Source organism: Setaria italica, chromosome IX (genome assembly GCF_000263155.2).
Source record: "Setaria italica strain Yugu1 chromosome IX, Setaria_italica_v2.0, whole genome shotgun sequence".
Lineage (NCBI taxonomy): Eukaryota > Viridiplantae > Streptophyta > Magnoliopsida > Poales > Poaceae > Setaria > Setaria italica.
This window is the reverse complement of record NC_028458.1, coordinates 41,081,234-41,097,630: the sequence shown is the minus strand read 5'-3', so window position 1 is coordinate 41,097,630 and position 16,397 is coordinate 41,081,234. Positions and strand designations below refer to the sequence as shown.

Below are 16,397 nucleotides of genomic sequence, written 5' to 3'. Positions count from 1 at the left end.
GCAGCTCTCAGGTCGAAGTCCTCGCCCCGCACGACCGCGTCTGACGGTGGTCAAGCATCGAGAGCGGGGATCTGATGGGACCCCCTTTTAGAGATCCGACCTGAGGGTTAGTTCATGTGTAGGGATTCAAGAGGCGTTTAGGGGAGTCAGTGTATGATTTTACTAAGAAAGATTTTAGACACGTTCAGGTCACTCGGAAGCGTAACACCATACGTGTTGTGTGTTCTTTTGCTTAGAGTTGTCTCTCTGTTTGTACAAGAGCTGGCCCTTTTATAGGCCAAGCCCATGGGAGGGTTGATTGGGGCAAGCCTTGTGCCACAATCTTTTCCCTTCTTCTAGTCGTGTGAATGCGGCGGCCGCTCGCCTAGCTACAGTTCTCCTGACACATTGCCCACTTGTTCTGGCGCCCCTTGCCTTGACGTGCATGGTCTTTGGGGGTGCTCTGACCAGGTCCATTGTATGTCAATCTTGTTTTTTTTTACCATCTCATCATGGTAACCTTCGAGCTTTATGCCAATCTTGTTTTTTTACCATCTCATCATGGTAACCTTTGAGCTTTTTAACCTGGGCCTACCTCCCAGGGAAAAGGGTGTTGAATCTGGCTCCCGGTCTCTTCCCGGGAGGCCGTCGCTGTTTCCCGGGGTTATAGTGGGGCCCACCCTCTAAGAACGAACAGGCGGGAACCAGGTGAGCACTCTCAGCGTGAGGACGGCGTCCGCCGCCTGTTGAACGGGATGTGTGAGGCCGCCAATCCTTGGGGGGCTACATGTGTTCCATCGACCGTAATGATGGTGTTTTTACAGGGACGAGACAAGCAGTTGACAGCTTGCCTCGACTGTTGTGCCCTCTTGCTCCTCAGTACGCCACCACTTGCTTCGCCTCGAAGTGAACCCTCCTGGGGGCTCCCCGGGAGACCTTCCGGGCGCAACCTGCTCCTGCCACGTGTGGCCCTGTGGGTCCCGCCAGGCAGGCGCAATATTTACCTTGCCTTCCGAGGACCTCAAATTCCCCAGCCCATTCTCCTTATTTGGGCTTCTTGAGATTCCCCAGCCCATTCTCCTTATTTGGACTTCTTGAATGAGAGAGCTTTTTTTTAAGCAGGCAGGCCCGCTTATAAGCGCCTTCTCAAGGAAACTCCCATCACTTGGCGCTAACAGCAGCCCCTAGCCCTACGCTAGACCACTTGCCTCAGGTCTACCGTGGGGCTAGTAGAAGGAAGGTGCTATCTTTAATTGTACTAGCAGAAATGCCCGTGCGTTGCTACGGGTCATTACTTGCTATCACGTTATTATACGTTCGTTCGTACCATTTTTGAACTTTGAACAAGAATTTTCATTTGCAAGACCTACGCTGCCGTGGCCATTCTCGACGGGCGGGAGCCTCCTCCTAGAAGTGGAGGAGGAGGAGACGTTCAAAGTCAACCAGTTCGAGTTCGACTACGCGTCGGATTCGACTTCGCCTCGGACTACTCCAACGTTCCGCTCAGGGGTCGGACACTCCCGACCCCAGGACTCAGGGTCGAGCGAGGCGGAGCTTCACTCAGGGTCGGGCGAGGCGGAGTTCCACCCTCAAGGGGTCGGGCGCATCCGACCCCGGGACCAAGGGTGGAGGGCGAAGGTGGGAAACGACCGTAGGCCCTGGATCTGGATGGAACGGCGGCGGGATGTCGACGGAGGATGATGGCATCGATGTCGGAGGACGGGGGGAGGTCGTCGATTGACATGGGGAGGAGGGCGAAGGTGGGAACCGACCGCAGGCCCCGGATCCGGACGGAGCGGCAGCGGGAAGTCGACGGAGGATGATGACGTCGATGTCGGAGGATGGCGGGAGGTCGTCGGTGGACATGGGGTGGAGGGCCGGACGGAGCGGCGGCGGCTAGATCCCTAGAGGGAGGGCGGCGAAGGAAGGGGAGGGGAACGAGGGAGCTGGGTGGAGGGCCGGACGGAGCGGCGACATCTAGATCCCCCGAGGGACGGGACCGGAGCCGGACGGAGTGCGGCGGATCTCGATCCCCCGAGGGAGGGGAGGGGAATGAGGGAGCGGAACTCTTTTCGCTTTAATCCCTCGTTTTCCTATTTTTTCCACTCGAGCCCCCCTATACTCAGAATTGGACTGCGGGTTGATATTACGAAATATCAGGGTTTTTTTTGAAAAATAGCCCGACGGACGAAAAATCCAGGCAGAAATATTATTTGCTTTAATAATAGGTAAAGACTAGTGCGTGTATGCGCCCGCACTCGTTTGTTTCCAAATTCAGTGCGAAGAACAATACGTCACATCACCATTTGTCTTTCTTAACTGACCGCTAGATCACATGCTGCGACTTCTTTGTTCCACAAGAAGGACCAGGACCGGTTTGCATGGTCCACGGCCCACACGTTCTCAGGAGCGAAGAGTCCAAGTCTCGTCTGAACTTCCCACCTTCTCAGGTTCTCATGTTGGTAGGCAAAGTGGCACAGAAGTACACGTCGTACACATGGAGTCATGGCTGGCCAACGGTTTTGAAGTGTCCTGCACTCGGTTGCCGTCAGTCTCGATGAACTTCCCCTCCACGTGCTGCGACGACACAGAGGGATCGGATTACACCCGGTGTGTGCAGCGGATGCAGAATTTTTTTTTGTTTTGAAATAAATGGTGCAGATTTTTCACAGCACGTGTTTGGAAACTTAGAACAAAGTCACAAACATTAAGACCAGTCAACTCCAGGATCTTGTTCAGTTGAATTGTTGAGGTTGAAAAAAACTGAGAAGTTACGTTTTAGGTCGTACCCCGCGTCAACCCGGCCTATATATAGGTCACGCATAGACAGAAGGACTTAGCTTGCAGATGAACCCCGGCCCTTGCCGTTTCTGTTTCAGTGATTAGCAGTAACCTGTGTACTCTCTTTCCATCTCTTTAACGTACGTTCACCGACCAGCTTGCATGGGGCTTTACTTGCCAATGCAGCTGCCAGCAAGGGCACTGGCCAGCACTGGATCACCGTGGCGCACGGTTGTGGCAAGTAAGAACATCTATTTGTAATACCATGTCTTGTTTCATATTTTCATTTGCTCTTGCCGCCCATTGCTATGTTTACCTCTATTTGCATGATCTGAGTCTGAGAAAAAAGGAGCAAACTCGGCTGTTAATCTTCAGTTGAGAGGCCGCCGACAGCATTTGCCACCTTGGCTTCATTTTTATGCATTCTCACTGGTCACCAATTGTTCCTTACGAAGTATGTACGTGGCAGAAATCATAAGGGAACTTTCTTTCCCCTTGATTTTTTTACATACATATCCTATGTATTCTTTTCGGGTGTATATATCTCAGGTACAAATGCTCTAGTGACTGAATTAAAATTTTGAATATTCACAAGAAAAATTGTTTAGAAGTTTCCAAAAATTCTTAAAACAAAGAAGATATGTGTGAGGTAATGATCTGTACATCCATGAAAAAAATGCAATAGAAAAGTCAATTAATTTACAACATAGAAAAAAGTAGCATAAAAGTCAATTCAGTTCACAACTATTTCACCAGAAATCTGTAATTTTTGGAACCCACACATACGGGATCCATATATACATCCTTACTGAAAGTTGAGAATGCTGTCAAATATATATATGAAAACTCTGTACATGATTCTTTGACAAGATTGTAAAATTTTCAATAGTTTACCACTTTCACTTGAGTAAGTTGGACTTTTTTTTTCAGCCCTTGGTTATTCAACAGGGGAGGCACTAGGGAACCTTATTCCAAACTCTAGGGGACACTGTGATTTTTAAGTAGTGATAGTTTAATGTACAAAAACCAGAGAAGTTGGAACACATCAATGAGACTTGGTGATCTTTCATACATCCAACAAGTGGCATATATAGACAGCTCAGCATTCATCAGCATAGTTTTAAAGGAGTCTCAGACGACTCTGAATTTAGCTTCATGTGTTTCTGTGGAAAAACTCGTACATCTCAACCACAAAGTAAGAGACACAAACAAGATGTAGAGATGTAAAACCATGGAGCTTATGCATTGGTTTTCTTGCTCCATCCCTACGCACGTATTGGCAGAGCCAGCGCTCCTTCACACAACTTGGAAGCTTTGCTATGCATTTGCTTGTGGTTCCTTCCTCTTTCTTGTTGCGTTGTAATGAGGCTAATCTTTTGCGATTCAATTAGATCAATGGAGTTTAGCCAGCAAAGATGATGCAGCGGCCCAAGCAAAGCTCTATGGCGTGAACATCGCCAGCCAGTGGAGGGTTCGGGCCCAAGTGCAGGATACCAACGAATCAACCGTTGCCAGAGGTATCAGTCAGCCTTATTTGAGCATGTGCCTTAGGATCTGTTTGTTTGATTGTTTGAGCTGCATCTTTTGCTGCTGGTGGTTTTTTTTTTTTTTTTGAAAAGCCAACACTAACTTTTAGAAGATGTGTTTAGCTTTCTGGGCTCAAAAAGCAACGAAAAACTCAGAAAACTGAGCTTTTCAGCTTCCCGTATAAACTCAGCTTTTCTGAGCTTCTGGCTTTTCGGAAGTTGCATAGGAAGTTTGTTGTTTGTTTGAGCTTCTAGTTTTTCACGATGAGAAACTGCCAGAAAGCTCAAACAAACAAGACATTATTAGCTTTAGCCTTACTTAGCCTTACTAGTGTTATCAGAATTTTACTTAATTTCTAGTACAGTACGGTAAGCCACTGGGAAAGCTACTTGATTTGCCATTGATGTTGTTCTTACTGTCAGCTTCATCTTCATACTTACAATAATTTCAGACATGCACTGCCTGATTGCCATGCGATCTTGCATTGCGTTCCAAGGCAAATAAGTTTCAACTCTTTCATAAAAAAAAAATAAGTTTCAACTCACCTGCAGGGTCCCGAACACCCATCATCGGAAATGATGCTGAAATCATGAGATGGCCTGAGGAGCTACGTGATCTTGACAGCTACCAAGTAAATCTTTCTTTTGTGGTGTACTTTTGTTTCGAGATGATCATTTCACATTCGCCATTCGCAACACAGTGGTGCACGTGCATATATAACTGCTGGCTAATTTGCCAATTGTTGATGACAATTTCCATCAGGTTCACGGGACAGACTTTGAACCACTCATTGATCAGATTAGGGCGAAGCTCAGATCAATGAATGATGGAGACATCAGCATCTCAGCATACGACACCGCTTGGGTTGCTTTGGTACCAAGGCTGGATGGCGGGGAGGGCCCCCAGTTTCCGACCGCCGTCCAGTGGATCCTCAACAACCAGCTCCCTGATGGCTCCTGGGGCGATTCAGACTTGTTCTCTGCCTATGACCGTTTGATAAACACCCTTGCATGTGTCGTCACACTGACAAAATGGTCTCTTGAGCCTGAAACATGCAAGAAAGGTACTGTAAAATTACGGGTGCACAACAGTGAACAAAATGTCGTAGAAGTAATCTTTTGCTTACATTATTTTACGAGCTTAGAATATTGGATCATTTCACATGCAACTCAATATGGTATTGAAGAGTGGACTTAAGTTTCAGTTCTGCCTAGTGCGACTTAAAAAAAGTTGCAGGCTTCCGCGGCACTAATGGTGTCATTGTTGCTAAATTGCATGCTGCTTTACTTTCAGGGCTCTCTTTTCTCAATCAGAACATGCGGAAGTTAGCAGTGGAAGACCAAGAGTCGATGCCTATTGGCTTCGAGATTGCGTTCCCTTCTCTCATTGAAATAGCAAAGGGCTTGGGCGTTGACTTCCCGTATGATCACCAAGCTTTACAAGGCATATACACGAATAGAGAAATCAAGATGAAGAGGTGCATGCACTCCCATAACGTATACAGTATGATGGTGGTTTCCTTGAGATAGTTTTCTAAGTTTCCTTTCTAATAAATATATGTTTGTTTTCAATATAGGATTCCAAAGGACGTGATGTATAGAGTTCCTACAACAATTCTTCATAGCCTTGAAGGAATGCCTGGACTGGACTGGTCGAAGCTTTTAAACCTGCAATCAAGTGATGGATCCTTCTTGTTTTCTCCTTCGGCTACTGCATATGCTCTTATGCAAACTGGTGACAGGAAGTGCTTCAATTATATTGATAGGATAGTCAAGAAATTCAACGGAGGAGGTAAGATCCATGGCTATGCATAAATCATGTACCATTATCCACAATATTGTTTAGCATTCTGTAACTCCTCTTCAATTGTTTGTCTTGACCATTTTAGTCCCCAATGTTTATCCTGTGGATCTTTTTGAGCACATATGGGTAGTTGATCGATTACAACGTCTCGGCATCTCTCGTTACTTCCAGCGGGAGATTGAACAATGCATGGACTATGTGAACAGGTTTTTCTTTGCAACATTTTTACTTTTTTTATTTCAAGATATAGCACGGGAAAACTCTTTTACATTCTATGGTTAATTAATTTCTCAATCTATATTTCCATTTTATAGGCACTGGACTGAAGAAGGAATTTGCTGGGCTAGGAACTCTGATGTAAAGGATGTGGATGATACAGCTATGGCTTTCAGATTACTACGGCTGCATGGATATAGTGTCTCACCAGGTATAGGAAGCCCATCTTCCTTTTCAACTACTACGGCTGCTGAATCTTTGTACTATTAGCAACACGAGGTTGGAGGTGTTAAGGAGGACAATGCGGATGCCGTAGGCAAAAACTATTAGGCTATCAATGGGTTTATTTGTGGGTCAAGAAGATTTTTTTTGTGTCTATCCTCAATTATATAAAATTACCGAGATGTGCATGTCAGGTGTCCTGCATCACTAACATATGTTCTGTTGCTTGTAGATGTATTTAAGAATTTTGAGAAGGATGGGACGTTCTTTTGTTTTGCTCGACAATCAACTCAAGCAGTCACAGGGATGTATAACCTCAATAGGGCCTCTCAGATAAGTTTTCCAGGCGAGGATGTTTTGCACCGTGCTGGGACTTTCTCCTATGAGTTTCTTAGGCAAAGAGAAGCCGAAGGAACGCTTCGTGACAAATGGATTATTTCTAAGGATCTACCTGGCGAGGTAATCTCCAATCCATGGTAGCATCGGGTGATCCTATTTATATTGCAAAGTGAATAGAATATAAGTGCAAGTTATTAAATAGTTTAATTCATTTTTGTTTGGTTTATGACTTTCTTATTGATTTTATTTCAACAGTTTTTTTTACAGAGAAATAATTTTGAGTGACTGGCATAGTGATTGCAATAACACACATCAGCATGCATTAGTCAGCATATATATGTTGGCATCCTCTTGTTATGTCTTTGTGTCATCACATAGTTTCTAAAAAGATATTTGTCTTGTTGCAACATTTTTTCTTCTATATATACCAACAAAAATGCTGAATCTAATAAACAGGTACAATATACACTAGACTTTCCTTGGTATGCAAGCTTGCCACGCGTAGAGGCAAGAAGCTATCTAGATCAATATGGCGGTGACGATGATGTCTGGATTGGAAAGACGCTCTACAGGTAACTTTCACTACTGTATATCATATCCAAATAATTTGGTCCATAACTACTATGCTACATATTCTTCATGCAAGTAAAGATTACATTACCTCTTTATGTGATGGCCACTTTTGTCAGGATGCCTCTTGTGAATAACAATGTATATCTTGAGTTGGCAAGAAAGGACTTCAATTATATCCAGGTTCTACATCAGCTTGAGTGGAAAAATCTGCAAAAGTATGTATACGCAAGAGAATGGTGACATCTCTTTTTTCCATGTGTATATTTTTTCTAATGGAAAGTAGTACAAAAGAATGTAAAAAGATGGTTTTAATATTTCACTTAGAGCAAAAGTGTGTGTGTGTGTGTGTGTGTATATATATATATATATATATATATATATATATATATATATCCTAAGTGGCATAAAATAGAAATGACTCACAACTAGTTGAGTAGTTCTCAGTGTCAAATTTACATCAATCTTGATAAGTTTTCTGGTACTATGCCAAGGTGGTACATCGAGCTTGGCCTCGTGAATTTTGGAGTGGCACAAGAAGATCTTTTGATAGCTTATTTTCTAGCTGCCGCTTGCGTTTATGGACCAAGTCGTGCCACCGAGAGACTTGCATGGGCTAGAGTGGCAATACTTGCCAACACCATTTCTACACATCTTCAGAGCAATTTATCATTCAGAGAAAGCTTGGAACGTTTCCTCCATTGTCCAGATGAAACAAGGGATGTATCATGGTGAGTTATCTCGCTTATCTTTTATATGCATCTGAGTGATCAATGGCATGCACCAGAATGATAACTTGATGCGTCTTCTCAGAGCAAGAAAAATTGAAAACAATATGGTGCATAATTGAATAGATGGTTCCACTAACACATGACGAAAACCATAAACATACGTATGCTTGTTGTTTAAGAATTACGGTATACACTTTGGTTTGTAGACTGCAGTATGTGATTAAAAATCTTTTGTATACTCTAAAATGAGGTACAACATTAGAAGTGTTTTCTGGAGAATCAAACTCTGATTCAGTAGTAAATTATTATTAAATTTCTCCATTGCATAATGTGGTGAATGGTTGAACTTAATTAGCTCGGCTGGTGGCAAAATTATTTAACTTCGAGTGATATCTTCTTCTTACTACTTATACTAACTGATGATGTGAGATAAATGGTACATCCAGGCTTAACGCAAATGGAAATTATGCTATTCTTGTGAAGGCACTTGTGCAACTTAATGATTTATTAGCACAAGAAGCACAAACAATCCACGAAGGACCGGAGTACATCCGCAGCCTCTTGAGATCAGCTGTAGGTTAAATAGAAACTTGCACTTATTATAGTAACCACATCATTTTTTTCAACAGTCATCCTAATACAATTCTCTGAACTTCTAGTGGATTGAATGGATAAGGGAGAAGATGAACACAGAAGACAATATATGTAATGATGAACCCAGTACTATGAAGGGGTCATGCATGGTTCATGATAAACAAACATGTTTGCTTTTGGTTCAAATAATTGAAATTTGTGGTGGACGCATTAATGAGGCTGTATCATTGATAAACAACAAGAATGTTGATCGGATTGTTCAACTCACAAGATCCATATGTGACAGTCTTCACCACAAGATGTTGCTATCTCAGGTAACCCTATATTAATGATGTTTTCTACAATTCTTAGTTTTCAATAAAATGAACCTGACAAGCTAACCGTTGCTTAGTATGGGGTACCTTAACTCTCTTGAAGAAGACCCAAAATGCTGCTCTAATTTTGCATAGTGCAACTGCATTTTCATGAACTTTGCATGGTGCTTCAGAGTCCAGACCTAAACAATCACGAAAAAGTAATGTCAAAATATTTAAAATAATATAGTTTTAAATAAGTTAGTGGTTAAAGTTTCAATTTTTAGACTATGTCAATGTCCTAAACTGCTTATATTTGATATCATGTGAGAGACAATTGCTTACCAATAAATTTGCCATATCTGCCTTAGCCATATTATTCGATCTATTGAGAACTAGTAAACAATAAAATTATTTTGCAATAGTTTTTAGGATTATTAAAGCATATTTTCAGTTTAACCTTTTGTACTTGGTCCATGTAGAAACAACAAATTTCTTGTCAAATAAAATATAAAGTGAATATATATCTAATATGCAACCATCACTTACATCGTGTAAATTTATTTTACGTTTTTTCAAAGACTGCTTTTTTATTTTCAGTTTGTCATGCAAACATACTGGACTAATGATGTATGACTTTATAGGATCCCAAGAAGAATGAAGAAGTAATATGCCGTGTTGATGATGAATTAGAGTTGTATATGCAAGAATTTGCTCAATGTATTCTGAGATCCGGTGAGAAAACCATTAACAGCAAGACCAGACAAACGTTTTTGACTATCGTGAAAAGCTGTTACTATGCTACTCATTGCCCACCACATATGATGGATAGACATATTTCCAGAGTTATGTTTGAGCCTGTTTTCTCACAATAAGGTGTCACTCAGTGTACCATTGGTGGCGAACATTGGGAAAGGACTCTGAAGAGTAAGGGTAGAGGAAACATGCAATTGAAGAGAGCAAATGCTTATAATGGAGTACTGGACATTAGTGTTGATGTCACCTCCACATTCTTTATGTACAAAGTAGCACCTATTTTGATTGTACATTTCGATTTTGTGTGTAAATAGGGAGTGATTAGATATTTTCACAAATGGTTCAACCTATTGTTAAACTAAATGAAAATTATACTTTGAAGTGCTAACAGGGGCAACCAAACTGCACTTTGCGGTTGTGTATCAAATATTACTTAAACTCATCATTACTGGCTGTATACATCCACCATGTGGATATAGTAGGCCAAATTTTATCCTTTATCTAAAAAACCATCATATCATGACATTAATTGACTCTCATCCACCCTGAGAAACTAGCTAGGTCGGCTCAACTTCGCTATTGTGACAAAACCACCCTGAGAAACTGGCTAGGTCGGTTCAACTTCACTATTGTGACAAAACCACCCTGAGAAACTGGCTAGGTCAGTCATGTGGTAGGTGCAGTTCTTCTTGATCACCGGCCGGGAACTCTTTCGCCGAGAGCACAAAGGAGTCGCTGAGGTCTCTCCTCAACCTCCTCCATCCTCAGCTTCCACACCTTGGGCCCTGGTGGGTGTGAACGAGGTCGGCATCGGAGGAGACATGACCAGAGATGTCTCTCAGTAGCTCAGGAGTCAGGATATCGCTAGGAAGAGATGACCAGTCGCCGGCCATCACGTGGAGAAATCGAGGTAGGAGGAGGTTGAGGAATTATCATTGTAGGTTTATTGGAAGATTACAACCGAACATTCGGAACATAGAAATGATAATTAATACTACTCCCTCCGTTCCGAGTTGTTTTAGCTTTTCTACAATTAATAATACTTCCTCTGTTCCAAATTGTAGATTGTTTTGACTTTTCTAAATACATAGATTTTACTATATACTTAAATATAATATATATTAGATGTCTACAAAAATTATATATCTAGAAAAGACAAAACAACCTAAGACAAAACAACCTACTAATAGTAGTAGTAAAGTATTTTCTCCAACTTATTCTTAGATTCGGATTCCTAAAACCTTTCTCAGCAATTCCAAAGGACAAGTCAATCGAATACTGAGTCTTCCAATTAGATCTAGGAACCTGGTGGTTTATTCTATAGGGAATTGCTGAGACTGAGAGGACAAGTCAATCGAATCGTTTTCCTCTTCCTACGGATGCCCGAGCCCTTGTTCTTCTTCCAAGGCAACACATGGCACATTGGCAGTATGCTCACCGCGTGCCTGTCTGGCTGCTCGCCTGCTCCTATCCCAGGCCTTGCAGCACCTCTACAGCTAGAGGGACTGCGTCAGATGTGGACCCTGTAGTGAAGTTTCAGAAATCGGAACGTGTTGAAGGAGCTTAACGAGAACGGGAGCAATCATTTATAGCCACAAGCATTTCAGTTTTGCATGGTACCTAGGGCTTGAGGAATGTAGTCACAACTTCAACGGACTTCAACAATTACAAGACCTAGCTGCGGTCAGCTGATATATGGTAAAGGTGAATTTATTGAATGAACGAGTACAAAAAAAAAACATGCACCTGTGGGGTAATACATCTGGGAATCCTTAACTGTGGTTGAACAAATTCGAAAAAGCAGCACCCTATACTTGCGAGTTTTAGTTTTCTGAACTTACAACATCATTGTTCTATCTCAATAAACAGGCTCGCCTGCGGATGCAAGCCTGCTTCCTCCAGTGTCAGGGAGTGCTTCTCTGGACCGTATGTGACCCGTGGGAAATTCGAAACTAGGCTGTACTTCTCTGCTTTCAAGAGATCCAAAGAATCGACGTAGTCATAGAGGGAAGTGATTGCGGCGGAGCTGTGGAATCTCCGCTCTTTGCGTTCTCCAGTCGGAAACCTTATGAGAACCTGCAACATAATCAGAATGTCACTAGTTAGTTCCACAGGAATTCGCATACATGAATACACTGTTACAACTAGTAACATGTAACTCCCGTTCAGAAAATGCCGGGTGCGAGCAGGCAAACATCAAATTTCAAGCTAGCCTTTGTTTTCAAAATTAACAAGTATTTCAAGAATCAAGATGGATGGTATAGGAAGCACAGAATTTGCATGAACAGCGATGATGTTTGGTAGGCATCAAATAGAAAAAATGCCTCAAAGACCAGAATGACATCAAACTGAGCATATTATCCTAGAGTAAGAATTGAAAAAAGGTTGTCAAAAAAGACGAATAAAGAATGTTAAACATACCCGAGTAACACCAGGCCCTTTCTCAGGTTCAGCCCCAAGAGCCATGGCCTTCTCTTGCCTCCTCCTTGCAAGAGCAGCTTCCTTTTCAGCTGCTTCTTGGGCTGCCCTCGCTAGAGCTTCCTCTTCCTCTTTACGTTTTCTCTCAGCTTCTGCAGCCTCTCTTTCACGTCTTTCCAGTTCCTCTTGCCTTTCACGTTCCCTGGCCTAGTAATTTTCAAAAAACAAGTGTTATAAACTAGTGTTATCAGGAAAAAAAATCCAATACTAGCCGAAAATTAGGATCATGTTTCCACACTCTGCCTAAGTCCGCACCTTAACTGATGTATTATGGGATAGAATACACTGTGGACAAATATAAGACTTGAAGGTAAAATTTCCCTCACTAGACAAAAAATGAAATGTTCTCGCATATAGATAAGGCAATCCACATAACCACCCTCCAGCCCACATTGTTGACCAACCCCACCATAAGTTCCTTTCAGAGATATACAACGTACGTTTCTACTGTCAAATATCAGTAATGTAAAGTGCACACTTCTCATGTAGCTTAGGATACCTGGTCGGCTTCAAGTGCAACTCTGTAAGCAGCATCTTGCTCTTCACGTAAACGCTGATTATTTAGCCTCTCTTCAGCTTCAATCCTGGCAGCAACGAGTGATGTAGCACATTCTTCAACAACCCGTTGAAGAATTGTTATCATCTCTTCAGGTGACTTAGGCCCTTCAACCTTTGGAAGATGAATATAAATTACATAAGCAATACTAATCAACTCTAAATGGTGCAAGAGTAAACCATTTTGACAGTTTTACAAGCCAATCGTATAATATACCCCCAAGGCCCCAACACAGATCAATTTTATATGGTAAAATAAATGTATTTCAACAGTTTTATGACCAAACACATACCATACAGTTACACAAACATTACTAAATGATAGCAAGACCTCAAGCCTGAAAAGCCCTGGCTCCATCAAGGATTAGACTACTAGTGTTGATTAGATGCTCTATTTCACTGAAGCGTAATGTAAGGAGGCCAATCTTTTGGGGAAAAAATGATGTTAGCTTTATAATCTTCTCAAGTTCCAGTGGCATTAGCATCAATACTTGTAAATGGAGGAAAGGGGGGACCTAAGAATATTAAATAAAATTTTGCCATAAAACTAAGTTTAGGCTGCACTGATTAAAATCACACCAATGTTAACCAGATGTAGGATGATCCATTAGAATGGAGCAACAATGCATAATCAGAAATCAGGTCCCTAAATTACAGGATATGCAGTTGAATGTGCGAATAACAAAACTAATGGACTTATTATCAACAGTGCGCAGTCTATTCAGCAGTTAGAAACTTGGACGAAATGGATAAGATGAACCAGATGATTTCTTTTCATATATCAATTTAGCTGTACAAAGAAAATATACCATCCACTAATTGTAATCAGATGTAAACATCAGTCAAATAGTCAGTACCACAATAGCAGTGCTTTGCTCAAATTCTTATACAATATAAAAATATTGCCAGATCAGCTTTTGTTCATGACTCTTTGAGCAGTCACAGCAAAAATACATTAGATTTATCACACAAAATTTCAACTGAATGGAGTCAGAGAAGCATCATGTAAATGCATCCAGTGATCTACAATAAGGTCTTGTGCAAATTGGTGGGTGGAAAATGGGAATGAGCAGCTGGACTATTTTCCCCCTTGTCTGGTTGGTGGATATAGATTCAAGGGTTTCAGGATTTGGAATTCATGGGTGTGCGAATCCCATCAATTTACTCCCAAGAGATTATTCCCAAGGGATTGGAAATCAAGATCAAAAACAAAGGAGTGAAATAAAGAAAACTATATTCCGTTGTCCAATCTAAACTTTTAACTCCAGTTTCATGTACCATTCCACAGCATGAACACAGCCAAACATGCCATAGGTAGATAGTTTTTCTTTTTGGGTGCAGATCACTTAGCATGCATGCATACCTAACAAAAGGTACAGTATATAAGGTGTTCCCTTACAGAGGGCAACATTACAGTTGTTACAGCTGCTATCTAAAATTGGAAATATAAATCTGGCTCAAGAAACTAAACTACAAACACTACAAATCCCTAATTCAGTTATGGCAACATAAACACTTTCAGAACAATCTCAAAACACTATCTAGTGGGATAAAATTGGAGCAGAAACTATATTCCCTTGTCCAACTCTAGACTTCAAGTCCAGTTTAAAGTACCATTCCAAAGCATGAACACAGCCAAACATGCCATACATAGATAATTTTTTCTGGTGAGCATGTCACTTGATGACATGCATGCATACTACCTAAATAAAGGTACAGAGTATAAAGTGTTACCTTACAGAGGGGAGCATTACAGTTGTTACAGCTGCTATCTCAAATAGGAAATACAACATCTAGCTCAAGAACTAAATTGCAAACAATCCAAATTCCTAATTCAGTTATGGCAACATAAACAATTCATAAAACAATCTAACAACACTATCAAGCAGGAGGCAGCAACATCCTCCTTTCTTACTATAACCGGCACCGAGCCCATAAGCATAACAATAGGCTAACTTTGGCAACTATGTGATCTAGGTCTACAGCACACACCTTCGAGTCACTAATAGTACCTAGCAACAATGGTAAGCACCACTGACCTAAGTCCACTGAATCTAATGGTTTCACACACACCTTCAGTATCATTGATGTGCTAACCAAAAGAACCAAAAACCCCAAATCGACTGAATACAGCAAAATCCTAACTATATGAAAGCTTAAACTTATTTCCAGCCCCAACAGGGGTCATTTCAACACCATACCTGCTGCAATAGCATGATTCTCTGGTTCGTAGAAGCCATGACCACAGCACAAAATGGGAACCTCGACGCGTTCAGGCTGTTACTCATCTTGAACCCTTCAGTCCTTCTGATGCTACCACCCCACGCAACGAAGTTCTCATCTATGAAGGCCGCGACGGGCTCGGCGCAGAGGCAGCCGCCGCAGAAGGCGGGGGTATCCGGGTGATCAGGAGAGTGGAGATACACGAACAAGAGCTTGAACTCCCGCTGCGCTCGCTGCAGCACGTCGGAGAACCCCTCGGCCACGAAGCGCGGACCGCGGGCGGCGCCGAACTCGCGCTCGAACTCCGCGACGAAGTCAGCCGCCTCGGCGGCGGACGGCGGCAGCTCGAGCAGGCGGTCCCCGCCGGCCTGCCCCGCGAGGCCGAGGAGGGAGAGGGAGCGGGACAGCACGCCCCCGGCGACCCAGGCGCCGAGGCGGAAGGTACCGGCGACGAGCCCGACCCCGCCCGAGACGACATAGAAGGGGAGCGTCACCAGCTTCCACGCGATCCCCGGCTGCTGCTGTTGCTGCTGCTGCTGCTGGGGCGGCGGCGGCATCGGCGGCGGGGGCGCGACGAACTCCGCATCTGCCAGCGGGGCGGACGGGGCCGGCTCCCGCGAGGACGTGGAGGCGGAGGCGGAGGGGGAGGAGGGGTTGGCGGTGATGGAGGACACCGCGACCTGCAGGTCCCAGTTGTGGGCCGCGAGGATCTCCGTGCAGAGGTCCGGGTCGGAGATGCCGGTGACGGCCTGGAAGTAGCTGACCTTGTCGTCGACGGTCTCGGCCATGGCCGCCGGCGGCGAGGGCGGGGCTAGGGTTTGGCGATTGGGGACGGCGGTGCCGGTGGTGGTTAGGAACTAGGAGGAAGAGGCGAGAAGACGGGGGAGATGCGGTTGCGGGAGCCGGGTCAGTGCTGACGTCTGCTCGTCTTCCCCTCGGGGCGCCGCGATAAAGCAGAGCCGAAACGGCGTGCCGGTATTCTTGCGGAAGCGTTTACTGCACTGCGCGAATAGGGTGTTGGGTTAATTTTGCTTATTTTTAGCACGTGTCATATCGAATGTTTAGATACTAATTAGAAGTATTAAATGTAGATTATTTCAAATCAATTACGGCCCCGTTTGTATCCGCTTATAAGCGGCTTATCGGTGGAAATAAGCGAGAATCTTCGCTTATTTCCACCGATTCTCGCTTATGTGGTAAGCCGCTTCAACGATTTGAACTACGAGAAGCGAGAAGCGAGAAAATCTTCGCTTAGATTATAATCCAAGCGTGGCTAGGAAAAGCGTATACAAACAGGGCCTACATAAGTGGAGGCTAAACGGCGAGACAT

At 43.3% G+C, this 16,397-nt stretch overlaps 2 protein-coding genes across 2 annotated transcripts; one reads left to right on the top strand and one right to left on the bottom strand.

Moving 5' to 3' along the window:
* The first annotated feature begins 2,848 nt into the window (after positions 1 to 2,848).
* On the top strand, positions 2,849 to 10,203 carry LOC101784049 (ent-copalyl diphosphate synthase 1, chloroplastic). Its single transcript, XM_004986812.3, has 15 exons — positions 2,849 to 3,001; positions 4,152 to 4,277; positions 4,839 to 4,918; positions 5,050 to 5,350; positions 5,581 to 5,764; positions 5,864 to 6,078; positions 6,176 to 6,296; positions 6,405 to 6,517; positions 6,761 to 6,987; positions 7,324 to 7,439; positions 7,557 to 7,655; positions 7,932 to 8,168; positions 8,615 to 8,741; positions 8,828 to 9,076; positions 9,700 to 10,203. Exons 1-15 carry the CDS (start codon positions 2,923 to 2,925, stop codon positions 9,928 to 9,930), a joined length of 2,505 nt encoding a protein of 834 aa, XP_004986869.2. The 5' UTR covers positions 2,849 to 2,922; the 3' UTR covers positions 9,931 to 10,203.
* A 1,235-nt stretch (positions 10,204 to 11,438) lies between these two features.
* LOC101777707 (plant UBX domain-containing protein 10) lies at positions 11,439 to 16,005 on the bottom strand. The gene is made up of 4 exons (XM_004983837.3): positions 15,046 to 16,005; positions 12,789 to 12,959; positions 12,233 to 12,436; positions 11,439 to 11,887 (listed from the first exon to the last, which is right to left on the bottom strand). The coding sequence occupies exons 1-4, from the start codon at positions 15,853 to 15,855 to the stop codon at positions 11,657 to 11,659; spliced, it is 1,416 nt and encodes a 471-aa protein (XP_004983894.1). The 5' UTR covers positions 15,856 to 16,005; the 3' UTR covers positions 11,439 to 11,656.
* Between the last annotated feature and the right edge of the window lie 392 nt (positions 16,006 to 16,397).